This window comes from Cottoperca gobio, chromosome 7 (assembly GCF_900634415.1).
Source record: "Cottoperca gobio chromosome 7, fCotGob3.1, whole genome shotgun sequence".
Classification (NCBI taxonomy): domain Eukaryota; kingdom Metazoa; phylum Chordata; class Actinopteri; order Perciformes; family Bovichtidae; genus Cottoperca; species Cottoperca gobio.
In genome coordinates, this window is record NC_041361.1 from 9,385,031 (window position 1) to 9,412,557 (window position 27,527).

The 27,527-nt window shown below is 43.6% G+C and overlaps 1 protein-coding gene across 10 annotated transcripts in view; it reads left to right on the plus strand.

Moving 5' to 3' along the window:
* Positions 1-260: 260 nt before the first annotated feature.
* Positions 261-27,527, plus strand: part of nav1a (neuron navigator 1a) — an 82,819-nt gene continuing 55,552 nt past the window's right edge. For 9 of the 10 annotated variants that reach the window (XM_029435507.1, XM_029435511.1, XM_029435512.1 and 6 more), the window contains exons 1-5: positions 261-354; positions 1,453-1,636; positions 5,659-6,566; positions 7,412-7,503; positions 16,536-17,339. In XM_029435507.1, coding sequence (XP_029291367.1) covers positions 5,665-6,566; positions 7,412-7,503; positions 16,536-17,339 — 1,798 coding nt within the window. In that variant the 5' untranslated portion in view covers positions 261-354; positions 1,453-1,636; positions 5,659-5,664. Of the gene's footprint in view, positions 355-1,452; positions 1,637-5,658; positions 6,567-7,411; positions 7,504-16,179; positions 16,298-16,535; positions 17,340-27,527 lie in introns of those variants that run through there. The other variant, XM_029435516.1, reaches the window with a different exon arrangement.

The window sequence follows — 27,527 nt, forward strand, 5'->3', positions numbered from 1 at the left end:
TTTCACCTCAGAGAGGGAGGGAGCAGGGCCAACAGGTCCATTACAGAGAGAGAGAGAGAGAGAGAGAGAGAGAGAGAGAGAGAGAGAGAGAGAGAGAGAGAGAGAGAGAATTGTGATGAGGGGAGGAAAAAAGAGGGGCGGGACTACGGCTGCATTCGTACTGCGGCAGCAGCAGAGCGGCATGACGTGATAGAGGGGAGGATTGACAGAAAGAGAGACGCACACAAATGCACATGCTCACAGCTCAGAGGCCCGCCAGGCAAAAGCAGACAGAAGCAAAGGCAGGGACTGAGCCACACGCACTCAGCAGCATACAAACTCACTTGCTGCTCTCTATCCTGACGCTTGCAGAGGGTGAGTGTAGACTTGGTTAATGTTTTCGATTTATGTATATGCATTTGTCAATGTGACTTCTTGTTGTGCATCTCTCCTCGTTTGTTTGTGTGAATCTGTGTTCTGGCATTTGTGTAAACGTGCCTATGATGGCCAGTTTCTGTGAACAGATGAGGATGAGCACGTTCACTGTGGTGTCACAATCAGCAGAGATGGCAATCGAGTGAAAGAGAGAGGTTAACAGAAAGAAAGGCAGAGCTTAAGTGGGATGAAAAGAGGGGGAGAGGGGATGATAGAGGGGGGGGTATACCGTAACCAGGGGTGACGTGATGCGTTGTGTCTGAGTCAGCATTTTAGGGGGTGTATGTCTCAGTGCAGCCTGCATAGCTCACATACTACAGTGTGTGTCTGAGATCAGTGGAGAGAGTGTTGGACGATGTGAAGAGTTGTAGTAGTGAATCAGAATGGAGGGGAACACATGGTGATGTTTATGTGGTTTATAGTCTGATTAGGCTCTCTCCTGTTTAGTTTGTGCGGGTGCTTGTGTGTGTCTGTCTATGCTTCTATAATGAGTGCATCTGGAGTGGACGTGTGAGTTAGACATGCATCATTTTCCCAGTTTGATTTGATGATTCACATTCTCTTTAAATCCTGAGAAACTTCTAAACCGATGACTTGTCCGTGTGGTTGTACCAGGCTGCATTGAAAACCTCACAACACCTGTTTTCATTTTAGTTAAGTGGTTATCCTCAGTGAATGAAACCGTTGCCTTAACCGCTCGTGACATCAAAAATACATTGCGATGAAGAAACACATTTACTATGTTCCTGTGCAGTTGACAACCTGGAGATGCTAGGTTTTTAGACGACTTAAATGCAATGTTGTGGCAGTTTGGGGGATGACAGAATATGTGTCATTGTAGGTCACTGCAGGCTGAGTAAACTTCCACTTTACTGACTCATTATGACATAAACAGTTCATTGTTGAAACAGACATGTTTTGTGCGTGTGTGAAACATTTTTTCTCCCAAAAGATGAGAACACTCATTCTATAAAAGAAAGTGACTTGGAAGCCCTGGGGCCCCCGATTGGCTGAAAATGTTGTTCCTGTTTGTCACAGCTTCCTGTCTCGATGAATGGTGAGGCTCAGTGGACCAATGGGAGGGCAGTGGTGAGGATGCAACAGTGATCCAGGAAAAAACAGCCCATTGTTCCTGGGACGTTGGAGAAGTGTGACCTCCCTCCTGCAGGCTTTGGCTGCTCGGCTTTACGGCACACTGAAGGGCCCGGTACCCCATTGACAGGTAAGACGCTCGTGAGACAGCCGAGATGACACATGACACTTCATAATAAGCCATTTGTGAGCTTCAGATGTTGATATTTTTATTCTGTTGTGACTCCTATGAAAGCTGTGCCTTCTTTGCATTCTTTTTGCACCACTGTGTGTCACCATCATAGTGTAAGATGATTTCCAACAGCACATTATGGATGTTGTTTTGGTCGTTGTCATTATGGAGGTAATTACATAAATTTATTGTAGACTTTCCAGACTGGGTGACACACACACACACAAACACACACACACAGACGCTGCTAATGTCCTTCAGTTCACAGACAGAGAGGCCTGTGTTACCATCTCATTTATTGATTTTGGGATGAGTCAGAGGGTTTTCATCACAAGGGTGAGAGCGCGTATGTGTGAGAGAGAAGGTATGCACTTTTCTTTGAACAGAGGTACAGTAACTGAAGTCAGGCAGAGTTCGTCCTGGGACAGTGGAGCTAAAATGTTGTAATATGATAATATAAAGTTAGAAGCTGTAACATCTAATGCCATCTGCCATGCTATCCTTCTTTGTTTCTCCTTATATAGAGTACATTCCTGACCTGTTGTATGAACGAGTTGAAAAGTGTTGTTAATCACCTCATGTTCTGTAGTTCGCCTCCTGACTATATTGAGATACATAGAAGATTAGACGGAAAAGAAGACTAGTGAAGGAGTAAGAGTCCCTGCTGCTGTTGCACACAGTGTCCAGCAGATGTCAGTACCATCCTTGCAGAATAATCGAGGACTGGTCAAATGCTCTGTATTCTTCCAAACATTCGCTCAACCATTGATTATTACATTCACTTGGGCAGAAGTAGTGAAATTATTATGAATTATAACATGTTTGTGTCATTATACATTAGAAGTATTGTCTGTATCTATGAATGTTACAGACACACTAATTGATATTATATTATTAGCCAGGAGGCTCGCATCTTTAGTATTAAGCAAATAGCTACTGCAAATTGATTAGTGGGTTTTATTAATTGACAACTATTTTAATAATTGATTATTCGTTCAACATCATTTATCAAGTAAAAATGCCAGAAAATCCGCTTCTAATAATACTGCTTTTCTCATTTCTTGTTCAAAACAATCTAAAAAATCTATTTCATGACGTTTTATGAACTACCTGATTATTAATTTAATCAAATATCAATAATTGGCAGATTAATCAATATACTTGTTAGTGGCAGCCCTAACTAATCGCTTATTTTCTTCACACTTATGCCAAAAAAATCAGTTTCTTCTGTAGATTTTTAGAAAGTTTATTTGAACAGGAATTCGTTTCAATGCACTTTCAATATTCAAGCTAATTTCTGTAGGAAGACAAGTCACAAGCAGTTTGACCGACTGTGAAAGCCTCAACAAACCAACAATCTCACTATTGTAAATGCACTTAAGTAACAGAGTGACTCCTCCATAGTCTGAACACATGACACAGAGAATATACCCAACACATGATCCAAACTTGTGCTGTAAAACCTAATAAAGTCTGAGGGCATGAGGGAATCAGACCTAAAACTGATTGTCCAGTGTTTAACCCGCTTACAGCTGCTGCTTTCAGTCAGTATAAACATCTTATTGTCTCTTTCTGTGGATATACACACACAGACATCCCCACCACCAGCTGAGTATGTCCTGACGCGGCTGCAGTAGTACTGGTATGACCCTGCTGTATCCCCAGAGAATAGCCAATTACCATACAGATAGACACGGAGCCAGACCGCACCTGTGCTCCTGGAAATCCTTGCAGGAATTGTATCAGACAGACAGAAATTCTGATGCTTATTATTGACTTGGCCTCCCAAGAGAAAGAGGGAGATAAACAGAGATGGGGGGGGGGAAGAGGAGGAAGAGGAATATAGGAAGAGAAATGAGGTGAAAGCAGGATGGATGATCACATCTGTCTCTGTTTACCTTCTGCTGCATCACTGTTTCTGTATGCTGCTGTGCTTCATTAGCACTGAGCTCTGACAGAGCACCAGTCCTCGGCCAAATCTTCATTTTCTGATATTATACGTAGATGAAGGGAAGGTCTCCTACAGAGAAGCAAACTTTTCCTTTATTAGGAGGTTCTTTTTGGGCATGTTTTGAGTTTTTGAGCTGAAGCAGTCAATCTCTTTCCACTGCAGAGATTCTTAAAATGACCTTTTTCTCAGACTGCTGGGAAAATGTGTGCGTGTTTGTGTTAGCCGCATTACGCTGTGAGCAATACTGCGATTAAATGCGCTGTCAAATAATCCAACATTTTATCCTTGTGACTTTGATGGCTTAATTTGACACATTTCTGATTTACTAAAGACAGCTTCCCAAAAAGTCTTCTGGCAACGCACCTTCTGGGCAAGGAGGGATAAGCGGTAAATCTGTGCATTTGTAAGTGTATAATCATAACAAGAAAATCTTCTTGCACTGCACTGTTCCAAAGCAAAAATGCTGTACAGGAAGTATACAATAAAATGTACAACATATACATACATTGTTATGTATATGTATCTGTATACAGTTTATGTTTACATCCCTGTTGAATGTGAGAGCAGATGTTGACCCACTCCTGCACATCTGGACCAGAACAGCAACATGATTTGTTCACTATGTTAGTAAGATGGCCATAAAAGTGTAACTGAAGCATTCACAGTTAAAATCTCAGGCTGTTCTTTTTTTTTATAGACAAACTGTTGAGCAAATGTTTATTGAAAAAAACTACAACATTTTATATATATATATATATATATATATATATATTATATAATATATATATATATAATATATATATATATATATATATATATATATATATATATATATATATAATATAATGTATATATATATATAATATATATATATAATACTGTATATTCAGGCATTTCCACAGACTGGACAATAGTTCAATATTGTTCATTGCATATACATAAGATAACATTATTTTTTTACACATATTTGTCTTATTCGTAACATTATAAAAAATACAAATACATAATAATACACTTAGTAGCAACTAATGTCTTAAAATGTCAAAATTCAAAAAGTGAGGACGGCACAATTATAAATCTTATGTTGAAAAATATTTTACATGTTGAAATGACTAAATGAGATTTGACAAAAACCTGTGATGTGAGATCCTGAGATTCTGTGAGCGATAGCAAATGAATGAATGTGTTTCTCTCTGTGCTGTGACCCTTCTTTTTCTACACGTGTTTCTTCCCTTTTCCCCTCCCTCCCTGCCTTTCTTCCCACCTCACAGCCTCCGTCCTCTTTCCCTCTAGCAAAGCAGCACCAAATTGTTAGATTATGCGTCATTACATGAAATGTTTCACTTGACCAACATTCACTGCGGTGTGTGTAGAACAGAAGGGCACAAAGAAGATCAAGCTGACTTTTAGAGTTTTGGGTGTTTCTGAGAGGCAAATTGTGAATATCTGGAATCAAAGCAAATCAGGTGAGAACGATCTGATACCCCCTCTGAAGCAGTTATATGTCAGAGAGCAGTGTGTTTGGGCAATGATGTGTGTCTGTGTGAGTCTTTGCCAGCGTGTATTTGAATTCATTATGTGGAGAAAATCAGTTATTCGAGAACATAACGCTCTAAAAGCAGCTGGTAAACATTGCTGTGAGCATGTGCCTGTGCGTGAATCTGTTTTTATTTTTTAAACTCCCAGCAGGCAAATTTCATTGCGCAGACGCTCCATGCCTTGCTGAAAATAAACTCAACTCGTGGTTTACGATGACTCAGTTTGTCATATGTGCTTGATTCACATGCTCACATGCCATGGATGTTTAACTATCTCTGTGTTGACAGCAGCAAGTCCCAGTTTACATGATGGGATTACATTTTAGATTAGATTTTAATTAACCTGTAAATGAATAAACAAACTTTTTTGTCAGAGCTTTTTGTAAATGATTCATACTGTTGCTGTGGATTTCGTTTGAAGGTGGAGCACTAACATCAGTGTTCAACATTTTGACTCATAGGTGTGTCTCTCCCTGTGTTTCTTCATTTAGGTCAGCATGAGTGGGGGAGTCAATGTGAAGTCGGCCCCCCGGGCTCCTCCCTCGTCAGGAATCCCCCTCCAACACACCCTGTTGCCCTCCTCCCCCAAAGCAGACACCCGCCGCCGGGCTAGTGACCTGCCCAGGCCGTCAACACAGACCCCTAAACACACGCCCACACACACTCCCACACACACACCCATGCAGTCTCCTTTACTTTGCCCACGGAGCTCCAGCATCCCCGGGCCTTCCTCCAGGGACCCGAAGAGAGACGCCAGCCTGAAGAGTCAGCTCTTCCAGCGCATGGGAGCCCTACCTGCTCCCCAGGTGTCCCGCTCTGCCTACAGCAGCCCGTTAACCCAGCGCAGGGTACCGCCGCCCCACTCCAAAGACACACTGGATCTGGGAAAACCTGCCCCGCCTCACTTCCCCTCACAGTTTCCACATAACGGCAATCGCAACAGAAACACCCTCACCAATAAGAACCAAACATGGGGAAGCAGCAACCTGCGTCCTCCGCTCCAGTTCAGGAGAGGAGACAACTCCAACGCTGCATCCCAGGCAACGGGTGAGGTCACGCCACAAAGAGACGAAGATCCTCCAGGAAACCGACCAGCCCAGTCCACCATGTCAAACAACGGTAACCTCCGCCCCTCTCTTGCTCAAATGAGCTTCGAGCACGCCATCAGAGGTCGCAGTGACTCCACCAGCCAATCAGACGAGGAGATGGGCACCCCCGAGGACAGCAGTCCGGCCTCCTCTCCCTGTCCCCTGCCACTGTCACCGATCATATTCAAAATGCCAATAATGTCCAGGGTGGCTGTCGGTGTGCTGGATCAAAGCCTGGACGAGGAGGCTGCGTCCACAGAGACGCACACACCCAGAGTCAACATGGCTACTGTGGCTCCCTTCAGCTACAGGTGAGTGGTGATACAACGGATTATCAAGTCCTCCATCACAAGCGCCCAATTACTGACGCCCCTAATTGTAAAATCATTCTCTTGTCATGATGACTCTCTACTCGTAGCACTTCATGATCCCCCTCTCTACTGATACACACACACTTTTCCTCCCACTTTGGATACTACAGACCAGCCCCAGAGGGCTGCCATTTCAGTCTAATTCCTCTGTATCTTTTTCAGCAATACATGTGTGTGCAAGGATACAAACACACACACACACACACACACATATATATACACACAGTTGGTGTTTTCTGGAGCAGAGCTGATTGTTAAAGTGTCCTCTTGACAGCCTCTGGGCTGACTCAATGTACTGTTCTCTCTCTCACACATATAGTCCCTCACGACATGACAAAACAAGAAAAGAGTGAATCTGATTTTTGTAAGTTAAAAAGAATGCAACGTCTGTGTGTCTGAAGTGTGTCGAGTGGTGTGTGGTGTTTTACTGATCAATTAATGAAAACAATAATCAGTCAAAGCATGAAAAGTATTGAATGCACCATGTACAATTCTTTATAAGATACATAATTAGAAGAATTTGAGTTAGGAACTTAAATTCTTGAGCTTCTTTTTACTTTTATAAAGATGAAATTATTCACAGTGCTTTATCTGAGATTTTCCGTTTTCTATGATTTGCATTTAAGCAAATCAATGTGACACACTGGAGAAGGTCACCACTGGTCTTCTGCTCTGCTGTCATTCATAGTAGCTTGTGTGTTTGATTGTAATCAGCGATATTGACATAAGTGGTTTGCATGTACGCTAACAGACGTGTGACGGCTGTGTTCATGATGTGTTTACAGGCTGCATGCACAGGAGAGCGATTTTTCAGTGGACGAACTGAGTGACTGCTCATCTGGATCCATAGAAGTCTGCTGCGATGACCTAACACTAGGTTAGACACACACACACACACACACACACACACACACACACACACACACACACACACACACACACAGTAATGCAATCAAACAGAGATTATAATCATTTGCAAATTTCTTTTCACTTTTCCTTTGTCTCTGTCTCCTTTTCTGAACAAAACTTGTAGTCTAGTTCTGTCTGCCCAATTAGCATCAGGGCACCGAGAGGCCAAGAGCTCTTTTGGCAGGTATGGATGCATACTTTCTGGCAGTCAGACTCATTTACTGCAGCAGAGTCATAAATGACGTCAGACGGGACATGCAAGTGGCCGACCTTTGGATCTCTTTGTGGAACCTGAAAAGACTCAGTGAAGACTAAGGGGACAACCATTCTCTGTCCAAATCTATGTCTGTCCCGCCCCTGCTCATCAGGACTCAGGAGCCATGTCTCAAGTTAGGTGGTGTAATTTTGTGTTTGTCTCTGCTGACTGCAGTGGTTCTTAGATGAAGAGATGGAAAAGAGAGATGGGCTCAGGATGTTAAGATGAAGGAAGATGACAGGGGTAATGTGGGTCAGTAATAGGATGGAATGGGGCTCTTCTCAACTCGCTGCCAGGGAGTATTATTCTATGCACATTGATTTCAGCTACGTCCAAAGAGCTGTCGAGGAGTTTGAACCCTTCCTCCCCTCACACTTTCTCGGCATCCCTCCCTCATGCAGTTCCTCCTCTCCAGCTTCATTGACCTAAAAAGCCACAGTCCCAGCATGACACCCCCCCCCCCCCCCTTCCTTTTGAGTAATGGATTCCTCTGTACCCACAGCTATAGTCATGCTTTGTCGTGGTCAGTGTGAGTCGAGGGATGTGGACGTGCTTTAGAGATGTGACTTTATCAGTGGTTTAGTGAATCCTTCCTTGTGATGTGGCCGTTGGATCGGAGGGAATCAACAGAGTTAGTGTGTATTAAACTTTAATGGCTAAATTATCTCCGAGTTTATACACATCTGGCAGAATATATGTACAGCTATAAGTTTTTTATTGTTTGACATTAATCCTGCACATTAGATTTTAAATGAAACAATGACAATTAATTTCCAGTGTTAGAGGGTGTTAGAGGGTGTACCCACACTGTAGGAATCAACACACTTTTTATACACAACCCCCAATTTTAGGGACAATGGAGCAGGACAGTAATCTTAAAGTAATCTATAAGGTTTTGGTGAAAGTGCATGCGTTTGGGAAGTATTGAACATACGACTGGATAAATGAGACTTGGATTATGTGGATTAAATTGGATTAAATGGTCATTTTGTGGGTGAAGTATTACTTTAAACATCAATGTCGGGACAAGGTATGTTCCTTCGAAATTGAGAAACTTAATAAAATGTTTGTGAAGAGTTATAGTATAAATATCTGATTTATGATTGTTGAAATGGTAGGTTGATTTTTATTTAGATTAAATAAGGCGAGATGTTGTTTAATAGCGTTTTCCTGAGGGGGCCTCTCGCTGATCCCTGCCTGTTAGTCAGCTAAGATTTAGTTAGTTAGTAATAAAATAATGATAAATCAATATGTGATAACATCCCCAGCTTTCAGTTTTTGTATAATATCATAATTTAAATATGTAATATATCATATAGACCAGAATTAAAATCTTGCTTTTATTGTTACTTTATTTCCCTTTAGTTTCAAGGAGTCAGCTTGGACAAAAAGACGGAAGTGAAGATGTAGAGAGAGAGAAATATGATACAGAATTAAATCAGATAAAATCAGACAGATAAAATGTGCATTTAAGAATAAGTGGAATCTACTGCTCTGAAATGGAAAACAATTTCTCTCCACAACCTCCAAAGTCGGCAGTGGACATTGGGTATAATATTTTCCCTGGCGATGCCTTTGTCCCTGTCCTATTACTTCATAACTTTACTAAAATGTACATAGAAAAGAAACATCATATTATATTACTTCACAAACAGTTGCCTTAATGTTTAAGTTCTCTACTCCATTGATCTCGCCTCTCTAAATGTGCAGCTACCAGAATAGATCTGTTTGCAAAAAAAACAACCTTTTAAAAAGCTTTTTTAAGGTTTCAACCAGCTGGTTGTGGAAAGGGGGGGATGGGAGCTCATGGTGGACCTGCCCCTGTCTTAAAAGGCCTCTGGCTGTCTTGGGACTATGGTTGTGGCCTTGTAATTGGTCCCTAGAAGGCGTTAGAAACAGAACGAAGTGTATTAGACTCCTCTGAAGCTGCATTTACACGGATGGTGGTCTGACACCGTAATGACTGTAATTTAGGGAGCGGAGCAAAGGAGGGGAACAGGGAGGAGAGCAACGTTTGGAGGGAAGCAGAAGAGAAAGAGTGGTGAAGGATGAAGGATGAAAAGAGGAGACCTGATAAGGTCCGTAGGTTGTTGGATTCCCTTTTGTGTAAGGAGGAAAGAGAACACATGTGTGATAAAACCATAGATTGAATGTCACTTGAACATTTCAAATCTGAGGGATCTGGTTGAACATGAGGCCAATTCATGATGTGATTTGGTCACGGTTGTCTTTTGTGACTATAAGTAGTTTTACATTCACTTCATACACATACATGCACACAGATTGAATCAGCTGTAACACAATCAGCTCTTACATCCTCTATTCGAGCTCCTAATAAAGACCTGAACATTTAATGTGACCGTAGCACCATGTGGTCTTTCTATTAGACCGCAGACCTCCTGACCTTGTGGCTCTCCGGAGAGGTGGATTTGATCATGTGTGTGTATGTGTGCTGATGTATGCATGTGTGACAGTCCACAGATGGTGTTTGAAAGATAAATGTGATGTGTATCATTTTTCATCTCCCAGTAAGGGGTACGGCCTGATATTCCCTACGGACACTCTCAAAGTCCGTCAGCTGTCTCTCGCTCTCTCTCTCTCTCTCACACACACACTGACACATACACACGTTCTGTACAGATACCTGCCAAGGATAGAGAAAGTCATGTGTACATCTGGATATGGATGTGAAAACAGTAAGACGGTGTGGGATCGACACGTTATTTAAATAACTGAATTAAGTATTTATTAAGAATAAAGTGTTCCTTTGAAACAGTCACTTAATCTGGAGCAGAGATTTTATGATGTGTCTATCAAGGTGAGCCAAAAAATATATTCAGTGGCCATTAGCCAACTAGCTCTGTTATACTGAATTTAAGGCCCCAGTTCCCTTAATATATTCCTATATAATATACACTCAGCTGCCAGTTTGTTTCTGCAGACCTCACGCAGACAAGTACATTTTGATACCCTCTTGCACCATTCTCTTTTATAATAGTAGAAGTCAGCAAATCTTCATTAATGAAATCGGTTTGCAGATTATTAAGTCCATTTAATGCCCCTGGCCAGTGGATAGCGTTTTGATATCCCCGGCTGCATCTTCTCTTAGATAGTGCGTAATCCTCTTTGGCCAATCTAATCAGAGAGACATATGCCGAGTTGGCGTTGGACAGTGATGAGTGGTTTAGTAGCTTTGGAAAGATGATCAGACATAAGCATGGACTAGATTAAGCACTCACCCATCACCAGGAGTGAGGCAGTAATCACTATTTAGGGTTTAATGTCATGCCTTATTTATTTGACCCTAACTTTGACCTGTCAGGAGTTCTGTAGTTTGATGTGGAAGACATCACATGAGTGTGGGAAAGTGAGTGCACTTGAATAGACATAATCCATACGTGAGCATAAAGGCACACACGGTTATACAAGTGTGAAGAAATAAATTCGAATTTCACACAGACACACATGGAAGCTCCTCATTCGCCCATTCATCTCACACACAGAGCCTTCCACCCGTTGTGTGGCAATGCACTAAGACAGAGCTGCCACCTCCTCCTTCTCCCCCCACCCCAGGGACATTTCCTTCCTCCTTTCCTATGTCTGCATTAGATAGAGCGAGAGATAAAGGTGGAGAGAAAAGAGGGAGAAGGGTGAATGAGTACACACACTGAAGATCCTTTTTGACCTCTGGGGTGACTCCCAACCAAGGGAGTCGAGTTATGGAGTCAGTCAAGTGTGTAACCTCTCTGTGTCTCTGTGGGACCACACACACACACACACACACACACACACACACACACACACACACACACACACACACACACACACACACACATAACCTAGTTATATATAACTTAGTTTGTGTTCACATACTACTGTGCACCTTACTTTAGCAACAGCGGTTTTCCTGCTGACACGAGCACAAATACACAAGTGAACACACTCACACATGCTGATGATATCCATGGCTGCTGTATGCACACCACGCTGTAACTAGGTAACCATCCTCTGCAGCACAGCGTTGTGGGATACCCCCTGGGAAGTGTGCCGCGAATGTCAACACTGAGGGAGCGTCTACAAAGAATGATACCTTTTAAAACACACAGAAAAAAAACCGTTCTTGCTCTTCTTTAACATTCCCCGGATGACAGTTTGCGTGTGATTCATGATGAGTGTGTGACCCTCGCTCTGTGGGAGAATGGTGTTTTTCTTGGATTGACATTAGAGCCTCTGGAATCATGAGTTGGTATGAGTGATACACTTACACTGTTACCATGAATAGCCTTTAAGTGGCTTTAATTGCCCAAATGCTTAAGCCAGTGAGTCATGCTGTGCATCATCAGCACTGAGTGAGACCAACAAAGACGTGTCACTGTGGAAAGTCTCCCTCTCTCATTCACACTTACATGTTTGAGTCAGACTAGGAAGCCACGTATTGTATGCATCAGATTGTCGCCTCACTGTTTTGTGTGTAAACAGGACTATAAAAGCCATGTTATTGTGTTGCTGCAGTATCATAGTGTGTGTCACCTTGAGCCCCTTCTTATGTGTGTGTCATGGTCTGGTATTCATCCTTGTGTCCTGTGGACCCTATGCGTTAGCGTGTTGGCGGACATAAGTAAGCGTAGCAGGAGTGGCGAGGCGGTGAGGCAGGATATCCCCTCTCTGTCTTACAGGCTTCCTCTGCTCCTCTGGCACACATACAGAGATCCTTCCTCCTCCTCCTCTTAAGTTTTTTCATTGCCATGTTTTCTGCATTATAATTTTACATTCTTTCTTTTCTTCTTCCTTTTCCTCCTCACCAGTAGAATCCAGTATACATGTTTCATGGTGTCTGCTCCATCTCGTTCTGACTCGCTCCCGCTTTCTTCATCTTCTATTCTCAGTCACACTCACTCTTGTTATTTTCTTCTCCCGTTCACGCTTCTCTCATCTTTAGAAGAACTTTTTTTTTTTCTTGTTGTACTTGGACACAAAAAGGCAAAAATAAGAAGAACCAAGAGGGAGTAGGTGACAACAGGGAGTGGGTGAAAGTGAGAACACATGCCATCTGCTGAGCCGAATGGGAGTTTAAATTGCACTGATACAATTAGTTACATCCAAAGCAGCAGTGTTTTCCTCTTCTCTCACAGTACTTTTCCTTTCAAAGCTGGAGACCTTGTGTAACTTTGTAAACATGCATATAATGCACCACACAGTGTCTGTTTGTCCTACTGGCAACTTCACATGACTGCTCTGTAGAAATATAGTGGCTAATCTGTTCCTAACTGTTTAGAGATGCTGAGGCAAATCTACACCCTGCCTCTCTCTGCCTTTCTGTCTCTCTGCCTGTCTGTCTGTATGTCTGTCTGTCTGTCTGTCTGTCTGTCTCTCTGCCTGTCTGTCTGTCTGTCTGTCTGTCTGTCTGTCTGTCTCTCTGCCTTTCTGTCTCTCTGCCTGTCTGTCTGTCTGTCTCTCTGCCTTTCTGTCTCTCTGCCTGTCTGTCTGTCTGTCTGCCTGTCTGTCTGTCTGTCTGTCTCTCTGCATGTCTCTCTGTCTGTCTGTCTGTCTGTCTGTCTCTCTGCCTTTCTGTCTCTCTGCCTGTCTGTCTGTCTGTCTGTCTGCCTGTCTGTCTGTCTCTCTCACCTTCTATTTCACTCTGTTTTCAATCTAGCCATTCATACCTGTATCTGTCTACCTGTCTCTCGTACCTTTACTTACCTTTGCTTAAAAGTATCTTTATGCGCGTATGGAACTGTTTGCTCGCTGTCGTCTTAGAAAATTTCCCATGGCTTCGACCACTGTGGTCAGCCCGCAGACACACACACACACACACACACACACACACACACACACACACACACACACACACACACACACACACACACACACACACTTCTGTTGCATACTGAATATGTGAGTCTGCTATGAGATGAATATGTAGGCTAATACTGAGCACTGGCACTCCTCACACTCTGCCAGCTTCTCTGATGTCAGGCCAGATTGCTCAGGTCAGTCAGACACCCTGCACAGACAGCAAGCTCTGTGTGTGTGTGTGTGTGTGTGTGTGTGTGGGTGTTTGTGTGTACGGGAGAGAGAGGCTTAGCAGAAAGAGAGTTTACATCAGCCATATATTAAAGTGATTAGACTGTGGAGCCAGAGAGACGAGTACTGGAACAAACAAGTAGTTGTGTGCTGCCAACTCACACTTTACCTGTGTGTATATGTGCTTTCAAGAGCACTGACGCGTGTCTTTGCCCTATGTGCATCTGTTCGCCACACAGACCTGCCTTGTACGCGGCCACTCTCGTTTGACTCACCTTAATCCCTCATCAGGGAGGTGTAAGAACTGACGTACAGCACCTATTAGCCTTAAATTACATCCCTTACCCCCCTACTGGCCTGCTACCAGCCCCCAGAGCCCCCATAACTGTCACCACACAGCTCTGGCCTCGGTGTGGCATAACCACCCCTTAACATAAGCCCTTTATTAAAGCTAGCTGCTTCTAATGAATGGCTTCGACTTTTACACAATAAAACAGCCAATGTATGTCTGTGTTTTTGTCTGCTACTGCGCTTCTGTATTACACGCACTCATTCAAGGCCTGATGGATGGACGTTGTCATTTTTGGGCTCAATAGGCGCCAGCTCGGGTACTGTTGGAAAATGAGCTTTTTTCAACATACCTATCTAATATTGAGTGCGGAATGTGAGCAAACAGGACATTGCTTGTTTTCGCTCTGGTTTGGTGTCAACCGATTTATGCAAATGAAACAGAAAGTGGGCATAAGACCAGCAGCCTGCTTGTTTGAATGCTACTCCTAACAGTCTGAGACCTGATAACATCACAGCTGCAGGCATTCCTGTTTGCATACAAGACAAAGTGCACTAATGGTAGTACGCCCAGGGCACAAACACTCCACCAGCTACAAGACCTGCATCCAGACAGGATGCATTAATACACAAAAACAAATTCTACAGGTTTTATTGATCGTTAATGAGCAATGATGGGCTTCAAGTTGATTTTATGATCATCATGATTACCTTTAACGGAAATAAAGACAAATAAGAAATGATGTCATGATATTATTTCTCTGTCCCTCTCTTTTATCTCCACCCTGCTCTGTTTGTTATGAGGAATAACAGGAAAACATTATGTAGGTATTTGAAGCTGAAGGACCCGAGATGATGACCAAGTGAAATAAGGGAATGACTCCTGTGTTCCTAGTTGATTGAGATGGGATGTCCAGAGCGATGAGATGACGTAGTTGACGGTGCCAGAGCTAACAGAGTCTCTGGATGGGAGCTTCTCTGAGTCTGTCTCATTAATGTGACACTCTTGTAGAGACAGACCCACGCACACACACTCATACACATGCAGGGGAGGATATACAAAAGTATAGTGACACCAACACTCCTTCACACACCCACACATCTACATGTGTGCTTATTTCAAACCACTGACGTATCGTGATGGTTGTGCTGAGGGATAAGATTTCTGATGAATCTATACCCGACCAAACTTAATGGCCTGCGCTTCTGTATTAACTGGGGGGATGGGCGGCATAGTGCAGGTCTGTAGGAAGGATGGAAATGAGAAAAGAGCAATGATGATGAGTTGAGACGTAATATGATGCAGGTGGGGTGGGGGTGTGATGATCATTTGTGGTCTGCTGGCTACTAATTGAAACATAATTAGGGACTGACATATCTGCTTGAGTATTATGGATTTGTAAATGTGTGTCCTGTTCTCCTCTTCTAAGCTGATCCTGCAGTCACGGCTGTTTTACAGATAATTTGAATCAGCTTAATCATGGGTGGGCCTCTCGTGATTAGGGCACATAAGAAAATCTGAATGTGAATGGATGAATAGAACAGCTAATGTGATTATGACTGATTGAATGTGCACGTGTGTGTGTGTCGGGGGTCTTTATTCTGGCTGCAATATTTGGCATCTAGGATCATTTTTCATCACACACAGCTGAGCTCAATATAAATATTTATTTCTTTTTTGGTCTTTCTGTCTTTCTTTCTTCCTTCCTTTCTTCCTTCACCGGTGTTCAGCAAGCATAACACAGCATCTGCGGTGCGAGAGAGAGAGAGAGAGAAAGAGAGAGAGAGAGATAGAGGATTGGCGGGCGAATCAGCCAGTGGGAGGAGAGAGAGCGAGAGACAACAAGAAAGAAGGAGGGAAGGGTAGAGGAGTAAGAAAGAGAGGGAGGGTGAATGAGCCAGCGGGGGTAGAGTGAGCAAACCGGCGAGTGAGGGAGAGGTAGAGGGAGAGAGAAAGGGGAGGGGGATGTTGCCGCTGCTGCTACTGCGACTGTTTCTCCTGTCAGTCGGCTGCTACTTGCCTGGCAAGCAGGAGGGAATACAGAGCGAGAGAGAAGCAGAGAGGGAGACAGAGGCTGTTCGGGGCTGTGTTTTATTCTACTAGCGCTATTGTGGCAAAGGGAACCGCAGAAACACTGAGACGAAGTGGATTTAGGCACTGGACACAGATCTGCAGATCCATGGATTACCAGCAGTGAGTAAGGGTGACTACTACTGCCACTCTACTAACCCACTCGTGATTTTCAACAGAGGGGGTGAACCCACAGCCTCACACGGTGGGGAGTCTGGACCCATTAGAGACATAGAGGCAGGGAGGGAGGGCAAACCAGTCTTGGAGTCTTTCTCTCTCCCCTTTTCTCCCTCAATTTCATTCAGTGTGCTTGTGAGTATCTCAGAGTGTGTCACTGATGCTGTTGCTTGGCTCTCTGCAGGAGGGATGCTGGAGGCTAATGTGGCTAACATTAGCATGACGGCCAAGCCCAGAGAGATGGACCTGAGGTCTGCTGCTGTCTCCTGCCAGGAAACTTCAGCCCAGGCCATGGCCTCTAGGAAGCCCCTGGCCAAGCCCTCTGCTCTGCCCCAGGGACCTTCACGTCCCTCCAGGTCAGAGCTCAAGGTCTACCGGCCCTCCTCTGGATCTATCCCAATCCCCAGTCCGTCCGGTCTCCGTAAGCAGCGATCGCTTAACAACTTGTGTGTGCTCACTGATGCTGAGAAGAAGCTGCACCTGTATCAATCTCCCCGTTGGAACGATGATACAAACCGGCCCGGCACTGGCACCAGCAAGCCAGGCCCGACTAAGACAGTTCAGGCCGGGGGTGGGAAACCACAACTTTCCCGGACCCTTTCAAAGTCAGAACAGTCTCTTTTCCAGGGTAAGCCCAAATCTTTCTGCACCCCGTCTGTAACCTCTAACGGCAGCAAGCCGAGTCGAATCCCCGCCCCTGGTAAACCGCGTGGACCTTATGCTGAGGTCAAGCCCACCAGCAAGGCCTCTGAGGCAGGCCAGAGTGCAGACACAGACCCTGCAGACCACCCCACTAAGGCTGGGAATACTGGGACTAATGGCAAGAAACTAGGGGAGAAGGGTCGACCTGCAGCTCTGCCAACAGAGGAGAAGAAAGAGAGGAAGGGTATAGAGGGAGAAGACGATAAGAGCTTTCTGAAGGTGGACCCGGAGTTAGTGGTGACGGTTCTGGGAGACCTGGAGCAGCTGCTCTTCAGCCAAATGCTTGGTGAGTCTGTTATTTTATCCCTATTTTGCATGAAAACATACAGATTCAAGCATGACACCACTGAGGACGATTATGTTAACAACGATTACTTATTGATTCTTATTGACTTGAATTGAACAGGATAAACATCCTCTCCTCTCTACACCCAACCTGTTCCCTCCAGCTCTGGCTGTAGCTCCAGCATCAACTGTGAATTTTAAATGAGCTCAGTCTCTATTCCACCAGAGAATAATGTCAGTGTGTTTTTCTAAGTGCTTTTCACGATACGATGGGGAGAGCCCTCACTATGTAGCAGGTGAAAAAGAAACCCCATGTTTACATCACTGTAGCAGTCAAATGTGCTTTGTGTATATGTGTAAAATGGATTTATGTTGTACGTGGTGTGTGTGTGGAAGTGCTCTAGCTCTGTGTGCTCTCATGAAGCTGCTGAAGTAAGCAGTTCCAGAGGGCTGTCATTGTTTTGTTGTTTATTCATTAGCTAGCACTTGAGTGTTTTGTCCTAGTCTCATCTGACCCACTGCCACAGTGAGCTAGATATATATTAACCTATCGAATGCCGCCCTCCTCCTTCTCTCATTATATCTCCATCTCACTGATTTCTCTCTAACTCTCCAACCCTGTTGGCATAAAAGCATATTTTTTAAATGTGAAAGCAGTCCTTGCATGTAGGCATCTATCTGTGCCGTAGTTAGAGTACAAACTGCATGTTTCATGTCGATACCGCAGCCTCAGCATCTCCTGGCTCACGCCGAAATCAGCCATTCGTTAATAAAGGCCGTGTGAGTGGGACTGGTGGGGTGTGTGTTTTCAGTCGGTAAATAAAACGGCGGCATATTGAATCAGGCTCCGGTCACAGTGGGCCACATATTTAGCCTTGCACACCACTCCCTCTCCCCCCCCTCACCCCTCCCTCCCAGATCCCCTCCAGCTCCATTGATCTCCGGGCCACTGACAGATGGTCACTATCCCCCCCCCTCCCCCCCCACCTCTTCCTCCTGTTACCGGGGGCAACAATGTGGGAGGAGGGAGGGGAATCTGAGGGGGGGGGGATTGGCATGGGCAGGTAGTTACCATGCTACCATTCACACACACATGCACACTCATACCCCACACACACATCGAGGGCAAATGTAATGGGACTGACTAATGACTTTATGACTAATAGGTCAAACCAGGGTCTGAATCTGCACCTAACATCCATTATTCATTGTTTCACACACTTTGTGTTTTTGTCCCTTTTATCTATTGCACATCTCTTTCCATCGCTCCGTCTCGGCATGAGCAGATAGCATCAGAGCGTGAGGGAGAGGGGGAAAGAATAGTAAAGCGGGTCGTTGTATCTGGCTTGATGCGAGGAAATAATTTTGCGTCCATCATCAAACCTTTTCTCTGTCTTCCTCCTCTCTCCTCATTACCTCTTTCTCTCTTCACCAGCTCGCCTCCTGCAGCACGGCCCCAAATCACAGCTTGTGTGACCTTGCCCCTACAGCCCTATGTGTGTGTGTGTGTGTGTGTGTGTGTGTGTGTGTGTGTGTGTGTGTTTTATATACTGTATATGGTGTGTGTGTGTGTGTGTGTGTGTGTGTGTGTGTGTGTGTGTGTATGTGTGTGTGACCTTGTTCCAGTCCTTGTTGTAATGTTGCTGGCCACACCTACGGCAGGCAGCCAGGTAGGGAGGAGGAAAAAACAGACAGACAAAAAAAAAAACTTAGAGAGTAAGAATTGAGATTTATGGATGAAGACGTGCGTGCGTGTCTTAGGGATAGGTTAATTGTAACTTGCCCTTTGGCTTGTGGCTGTGGGCTCGTCTTTTATCGTAACTGCTTCTCCATTTCCGATGGGTCCTGCAGCTAATTGGTTTTTGCTCCATGTGCTCTGTCATAGGAAGATAGATTATGAATCTTCAATGGATCATTCCCAGTGATCCACTCCCCCCCCCCCCCCCCCCTCTTCCCATATGCAGTCCCACCTTCTCCTCATCTGCTTCCTACATGCATGAAAAGTGATGAGTCATTGTACAGTATGGTATTATATCATGACAAATCAACCTTAACTTGGTCATAGCCTGTTGTTATGGAAGCTACATGTTAGCTGTTAGCTACAGAGAGTAAAATATGGGCCAGTGTCTTGCACATGTTATGTTGCGTGACAGCTAGCAGCATGCACTGTGACACTGTCCTTTTGAGATTAGCCTACAGTAGCAGGCAAAGATAATGGAGAATACTACTGAGGTCTAATCGGAAATGTATAACCCAAGACCATCAGCTATGCACACACGCACACAAACATGATGAAGAAAGATGTGAGGTCTATATGTTGATCTTGCGAAGGTGATTTAGGATTAGTTTCAGTATAATCTGTTTTTCTTTAATCAGACATACAGTACATGTTTTACCACTGAGAGATGAAGAGCTTTTCATTAATTGGATTTAGAGAATTACTTAACTTGTGGGTCCACAAGCCCGGACTTGCAGCGGTAATTCTCCCAAATGCAGATTTTAAATAAGATTTCTTGTATTACTCGCATTAAGGTAAGACATTGACGCAGGGAATGATACACTCTGTAAATTCTGCTAATAAAAATGAGCCGACGTAAATGGCACCTTGTAAAGCATATACTGCCAGAGTAATCTAAAGCACTGAACCTCAGATGTGTGCCACTAATGACACCTCGCGGTCCCATCCAGCACCCATAATGAGGTGTATGCGAGAGGGTAAGATCCCTAAAGCAGTGGCCTTACCCAGCATGGGGCAGGCTCAGTTTTGAGAGGATCCCGTCTAAAGACACCAGCAAGCATCCGGATTAGGCCATGCATAAAGATAATGAGAAGATTCAGCCTCCATTCCACTAATCACAGATCTATCACCCTAGAAAAGGCCATCTAGACTCAAATGAATTACAGATTAAAGCCCAAAGGACATCTGTTTGGATTGAGATTTAGGTATTTGGGGGAATTTAACTTTATAGAGGATCAAATAGAGAATATAGGTTAGAAGATTGGAGATGTTGTGTGGTTTTGGTGTTTCCTGAGCTGTTGGCGGACTGTGTCTCTGATATGTGACCATGAAGGCCCAGCAGAAGAGAAGTAAATAACACTCAGTGACACATGAATGCTCATAAAAGTAGACTACCAACGTGTGTGTTATTTTAGTGTGGCATTGTATCGTGTGTGTGTGGGCATGTTTGCGTGGTTGATGGCTACTCGTGGGAGACAATGCATCCTAGTCAGCTGTCTGCGGAACAATAAACCCTGCAGAGAAATCGACAAAGCCTAAAAAAGAAGACACACACACACACACACACACTCACACACACACACACACACACACACACACACACACACACACACACACACACACACACAGGCAAACTTAGGCACACATACACAATCCTGTTAAAGAGAACTTAACAGCACTGCAGGAAATAACAACAAAGCAGCTGCAGCTTTAAATGTCCAAAGCTCACACACGCACATTCAATGTGTGCCACATTCTGTCACTGATATCCTCTCCTGCCTATACTCCCCTCTATTCATCCTTTTGGCTGTGACAGGGTATTTTTCATACTCAGTCCCTCCATTGTGATAGCAGTGCTGAGTCTCTAATGTGATGCGGGTGCGGCCAGAGTAGCTGGTTCCACCCTGGGCTTCGCTGACTGAGGGATTCAGGGCAGTCGTCCTCCCATCGAGGAGGTGGTGACAAGCAGAATAAACGCAAACGCCCAAAGTGAGGAATAAAGCATCCCTCCGATTCTCTCTCCCTCTCTTCCTCTTCCTTTCTTTCAACTCTGATGCGAGTTGACGGGTAGCAGTGTTCTGACACCAGTCAGACAGCAGAGAGGATATTTCTGGTACAAGTGTTTCAGGAGGACAGAGGACATCTTTTTAGTGTGACAGAGATTGTGTCACCAGGAGGATTCATACAGGAAGAGTTTTTGCACTCATGCATGCATGTGTGATTGTGCATTTCTTTTGAGTGTGTTTGTGTTTACAATGCGTTGTGGTCGGTCTCTTAATGCAGGAGCCATTGCATTAGTGCTGTCTGCTTCCTGACAGCCTCCTCCTAGATTATATTAGTACACTCTGTCTTTTTGTCTCATCAGCTCTTACAGAACGCACACACACAGAGACACACACATGCTGCTTATTACAAAAAAACAAGCAATTTATTATATTTACGATTATATATATTTACAATACACTGGTTTTTTTGGTAGCCTTCAGTGTAAGGTTAGGCAATAATGAAATTCCCTTACTTTTGATGTTGACATTGACTGTTATACATGGATACAAACATATATCTATAAGCCCTGATGATTGAGCGCTGATTGCTAAAGGCGGTAGGAGTTTTGGTCCGGCTTGTTTTAAGATGGGAGTCATGACAGTCGACTCATAATTGAATATCTTTCTGTTATTGTTGACACATGAGAACCAATATTATATTCAACATTACAGTTGGGGGTTTGTAAACATGTTTTAATCCCACTGTCCTTCAGTTTCTATCTCAACTGGTGGTAAACTAATCTCACCACGCAATAACAGAAACCTGGTATATGCATGCACAGTTTACTCATAAAACTAAATGTAGACGGATATTATATACTTACAGTAATACGTGGAGGTTGTGTGTGAGAGAGAAAGAGGGAGATAGAGAGAGAAGTTATGTAGGCCGCTTTGTTGTGAGGATTGCTTAGTATTCATCTATTTCTGTTCTGTTTGTGTTTTCCTCGTATGAAAGGTCTTAAATAAAAGGGCCATTTGTTCTTGATGCAGATATCTGCATGTTGTAGCTGCTGTAAGGAAACAATATAAGTCGCACACACACACACACACACACATCTGACTGAGTCTTGTGACAGATTTTGTGGTTAGCTTACATAATGCTAATGCAGTGCGTGTGGTGTCGACCGAAACAAAGGAACACCTCAGTCATGGCAATGTCACCTATTCTGTATGTTTCCGTATGTTTCCGGATAACAGGTTATTATGTTATAAACAGCTTCTCAATTGATTTTCCACAAAGTGTACACTATCTTGATATGTATCCATAAATGTCACAATATAACAATGCAGGTTTTATTCATGTCAGCAACACTTCGTTGATAAATCAATAAGTCCATCAAAAGAAAAGGTATTGGCTACACCTTTTCATCGATTGATTTTGAGAAAGAAAGCCAACATTCTCTGCTTCCAGATTCTCAACTGTGTATGTGTCCTGGTTTCCTTAATCTTCCATGAGAGTAAACTGAATGCGTTCTTGGACTGTTGGTCCGACAAAGCGAGACATTTGAAACCGTCACCTTCAGGTGTTTCAACAATTTCTTACATTTTATTGACCAAATGACTAATGGAGTAACTGAGAAAATAAATCATTTTGTCTGTGGAGTTACTTGCTTACTTGCTGTCATCAGTTTTACCGTCTCACACATCACCTTATTAACAGTGCAGGCACTTCACACAGAGCGCAGACTGTCTGTCTGACATGTGAGAGCGGAGCTGCAGCTGGGTTTAAGCACATCGTAAAATAGAGTTCCACAGGAAACAACTCTCTTGAACAAAAATACACCCAAACATTGCCACACATTATGGTCTGCCTTGGCTCGTTGCTGGGTTTATGTAGTATGTGTGTAACTGCGTGGTTGTGTGCTCGCATCAATGTGTGTGCGGCTCAGTCTGCGTTTAGATTTTAGTTTAGAGTTATCAAGCATACACAGGAAGATACTGCTGAAAGCTCTCGATGTTTGACGTTTCGTGAAGCCACGCAAACAAACGACACACACACACACACACACACACACACACACACACACATCATCAAACTGATTGTGCTTTTTTTTCTCCAGGTGACTATTTTTCTACAGCCCCATCTGCATACCATGTGTGTTTACGTGGGTTGTGTGTGTTTTAGATTGTGCCTCTCTTTATCTTTTTACTCTCAAAGCACACGTTTTAATCTAATCCAGTGCAGCTCGGCACAGAGGAATACACACGTACACACTCACTTCTCTTTGTGTTTTGAAGCCTAATCAGCCGTGCTAGAGGTGATCTGTTCTTTTAGTGTTGCCTCGTGAGGTCTCGACCTTCATTTCTGAGATAGTAAACTTCTCTCAACTAAGTCACTTAAAGCTTCCTCATCTTCCCATCTGAGCGGATAACACTCTGACTTCTAAGCAGATAGGGCCGTGGTTAAGGAGATATGGTGAGTGTGTTTATGTGTGTGTGTTTGTGTTTGGGTCATCATTCAGAGCCAGGTTTAGGGGTTGTGGCGATCTGGGCTGAGAGGATAAGAGAGACAAGTTTAAAGCTTTTAACTCTGTGCTAAATGCTGCACAGAGGATCCTGGATCTATTAGTAATACGTTCATCTGTCTGTCCACATGTCCGTTTTTTCTCAGGCAGACAATGTGTTGCTTATTCTCTCTGTCTATGTAATGGAATCTACTGTTACATAAGGGTTGCCAATTTTAAATGGATTTCAACACACTCAGCTGCCCGAAACCAGCGCTGACTCTCAAAGTCTTCTCTTTCTCACACTTGTGCATGGACACACTAATCATGTGGACATTCTTTGAATTTGATCATCACATGTGTAGTGTACACAGATGCAGTGTTTCTGCTCTGATATGATCATTAACCATTCATGTCACATATCAGATATAATCTTCAAGGATCTAATATCCTGTTGCGACATCCGGATCCGGTGAAGCGGATGAACTTCCGCGAATGTGTTTTTGTGCGTATGTGTGTGCAAGTGCGTGGATGCACATTTGGGTGCATTAGCGTGTGTTTGTCCGCCTTGTCCAGATGTGCTGGAATGGCTGTATGTTGTAATGCTTCCTGTTTTGCAAACGGTCTGAGGTCAGCAGAGGGACGTGGAGACAGAGGAATAAATACTGACTGGTCATGTCAAACTAAATAAAAATGAATGAAGATTTAATAAGTTAATTTACACATTGTGACAAGTGTATCTGGGGAAAATCCTAAACAATAACTAATCCACAAAGGTTATACTAGCATCGTGTTGATTCTTGCATGTCACTTGTCAGGAATGCCGTAACAACAACTATTTTAAAGACACACAACGCTGGAGGTTAGGACAATTAATCTAATATTATCTATGATCAACTTGATCAACTGCGATAGTGACGTTAAAAAAGCTCCGCTCATAGAAAGCGTTCCTCAATGTTGCGGCTGCAGTTCAGAATAAAAGCAAAATATAACATAACAGAGAGCAGACGGGCAAAAAGAAAATGCACTGAATTCATATGAAGAAGAACATGTTATTAAATCTTATTTTGATGCTAAGTACATTAGCAGGAATGTAGCACAACATGGAGCTGAAAGCAGTGCTCTGTTTATTTAAATGTGATAGTGAAATCAAATATTTTTCATCCCTAAAATCAATAAATTATCGTGATTATCATTTTATTCCATAATCATGCAGCCCTACTGGAAGTACAGACTCTTTATAACGCTCAACCACACACATCTATCATGCGATAAGGGTACTGTAGCCCGAGGAGTGTTGCGGTGACACTAACATATGTGCACGCATGTGGACGGGACAGCGACAAATGAACTCCGGAGGGAAGGAAGGAAAGAATAGAAACAGGAGCAATTACTCAAACCTATATTCATATTCTGCAAAACTGCACCTATTGCCGGTAAAGATGCAGACTCACGTGCGGGCAGATGCATGAACACGATAATGCACAAAGTCACCAATCAGAAACACATCGTCAAAGAAGAATGCCACACACACACACACACACACACACACACACACACACACACACACACACACACACACACACACACACACACACAATGGCAGACTACTCCTGCAAGGACAGAGCCATTAGTGTGTCTTTGGGGAGGTTCTTTCCTTTTCTAACGGAGAGGAGAGTCAAGTGACCTACGACAGGAAACCCAGAGGACAGCAGTTTCACTCTCTTATTTATTCGCTCATTCTGTCTGCTAGCCAAGTCGCCATCAGACATCCACATCATGAAGCAGCACACTCTCTTCTCTACTTTTAAGGCAATATTTAATATATTTCTTATTGTCAACAAATCCTATTAAAAACCAGAAATCTAAACCAAAAATGAATTTATCCCACCAACAAGTATTGCCTGTGCAGCCAATTCCTGATACTGCGTAATTCTCTGTGCACACAGATTGTTGTACAATGACTATTAAAAAACACATAGGTGAGTCACACTGTTGCACTGGGGGACATGTTCCTTCCTTTTTTGTCAATCGTACGAACAACGACCTTCTGCTGAAAATGCTCACTTGCACAATATGTGTAATAATCCTCAGCTGAAAATAGTCCACAATGAACCCATTTACTCCTTTTTGAGTCATTTCTGCTAAAAACTACAGTACCCAGATATTTTAAGAGATTAAAAGAGGGGGAAATAGTATATATCTTTTAAGATTTACATCTTCACTAGGAACAAGGCGTTGAGAGCCAGACTAATGCTTTGTTGGGTGTTATCTTTTCATGGGGTTCACATGAGACAATACTGAGAATATTAAAACATTTTTACATTTACACATGTCCTGCAATTGACTTGAGCACCATGTGAACATCTGCCTGAGTTTTGCTGTCTTAAAGATTCAAAAACGATCTCCTTAATGTTACTGCTAATTCAAAAGCCAGCAATTCTGTTTAATGGTCTTGTGACCTGACACACACACACACACACACACACACACACACACACACACACACACACACACACACACACACACACACACAATAAGAGTGAAAAGGGCAGTGCTTCTCTTTATTGCCATTGTGCATTTATATTGTCTTGCCATCTGCACTCTTGTTGTGAAGAAGGCAGAATATGCCAAAATAAAACGCTCTTTTTTTTCTTCACCTCTAACTTTCTATTTGTTTTGCTTCTTTGAAGTCTTCTGTCTCTTTGTTTGGAGAGCAGACTTTCATTAGGATGCAGAGGTTGTCCTGCACATGCACTCCATGCATGCACTTACAATAACACTCTCACTCTAACTTGCTGACTCTCGTTTCAAGACTCTGAGTGGAGCCATTATGAAAGGCTCCTCAGATAGTTTCACAGCCTCTTCAGAGCTGGAGTGTGTGTTCACAAGTGTATCGAGACGAGACGAGCTCAACCGTCCCAACACATATATATGGACATGCACACACACACACACACACACACACACACACACACACACACACACACACACACACACACACACACACACACACTCAGTTTAAACCAGATCAGTGTAATTCATCTGAACCCCTGGGGAGCTGCCAGGGCTGACAGGGATATTTGCATCCCTAATTCCCCCACCGCCACCCTCCACACCCACTCCCCATGCCAGCTGGGACCACCAGAGCCAGGGCAGAGGCGGGACAGGAAGTCTTTTACAGACACTCACACAGGCACATGCGCAATCATGCAGACCGTATCTAATCAATTTGACGCCGATGTTAAACAAAGCTCACGTTTAGGGTAATTAAAAACGCCCAATTAAAGCCTGCGTGTGTGTGCAAGTGGCTGAGTGTGTGTCAGACTGTGTTTGCATGTTTATGGGGTTCTTTGTTCCCACTGACCCTTTGTATGAACAGAAAATATAACATTTTAGAGTTGAAATGTGGCTCTTTATAGCTTAATTTTCCATACCGTGCATTACCACCTTTCATGTGAGCACCACCAGCAGAACAAAGTAGTTCTATTTTTATTTTATTTTTTGAATGTGTGTGTCTATGTGAGTGCGAGCGGCAGAAGGTTGTTGGATCACAATGACTTTATCATCTCTCCACTGAGCTGCCTGTCCCCAGGGCTGCCTAATCAATTGTCTATATGTCCATTCCCTTTAGGAGAAATCAATCCGGCTTTATAAATCCAGCCTGGTGTGTTTCTCAGTGTGTTGGTGTGCATGTGTGTAGACCCACCGTGCATATACATATGTGTGTATGTGAGCACAGTGTTTAGTCTACAGCTGTTGTTGAGATTGACACCTCTGGCAGCTCATGATTTGCCCTCCCTTCCTCATTAGAAAGGTCTCTCCTCCTTAACCTCCTCACTAGCCAGCTGGACTGGCTGGTTGTGAATGGGGCGTGTGTGTGGGAGGGGGGGAGTATTTTCAGGGTCATATGTGTTAGTAGATTTCTTCAGTATATAGAGTATGTTGTTTCGTGGGCTCAG